Source organism: Oncorhynchus nerka, linkage group LG15 (genome assembly GCF_034236695.1).
Source record: "Oncorhynchus nerka isolate Pitt River linkage group LG15, Oner_Uvic_2.0, whole genome shotgun sequence".
NCBI lineage: Eukaryota > Metazoa > Chordata > Actinopteri > Salmoniformes > Salmonidae > Oncorhynchus > Oncorhynchus nerka.
This window is the reverse complement of record NC_088410.1, coordinates 10,201,047-10,201,577: the sequence shown is the minus strand read 5'-3', so window position 1 is coordinate 10,201,577 and position 531 is coordinate 10,201,047. Positions and strand designations below refer to the sequence as shown.

General features: G+C 49.5%; 1 protein-coding gene across 1 annotated transcript in view; it reads right to left on the bottom strand.

The window, feature by feature from the left end:
- The window catches only part of LOC135560324 (protein sidekick-1-like), a 104,742-nt gene extending 104,633 nt beyond the window's left edge, over positions 1–109 (bottom strand). Inside the window, exon 1 of the mRNA XM_065002188.1 lies at positions 50–109. Within this exon, the coding sequence (XP_064858260.1) occupies positions 50–109 (60 nt within the window). The remainder of the gene's footprint in view (positions 1–49) is intronic.
- Between the last annotated feature and the right edge of the window lie 422 nt (positions 110–531).

Genomic DNA, 531 nt, shown 5'->3' with positions numbered 1-531 from the left:
GGAACAGCAGACTGGGATAGGGATTGATTGAATATGTCTGTAAACACACCAGCCAGCTGGTCTGCGGATGCTCTGAGGGCGCGGCTGGGGATGCCGTCTGGGCCTGCATCCTTGCGCGGGTTAACACGTTTAAATGTTTTACTCATCTCGGCTGCAGTGAAGGAGAGGCTGCATGTTTTCGTTGCAGGCCGTGTCAGTGGCACTGTATTGTCCTCAAAGCGGGCAAAAAAGTTATTTAGTCTGCCTGGGAGCAAGACATCCTGGTCCGTGACTGGGCTGGTTTTCTTCCTGTAGTCCGTAATTGACTGTAGACCCTGCCACATACCTCTTGTGTCTGAGCCGTTGAATTGAGATTCTACTTTGTCTCTATACTGACGCTTAGCTTGTTTGATAGCCTTGCGGAGGGAATAACTGCACTGTTTGTATTCAGTCATGTTACCAGTCACCTTGCCCTGATTAAAAGCAGTGGTTCGCGCTTTCAGTTTCACGCGAATGCTGCCATCAATCCACGGTTTATGGTTAGGGAATGTT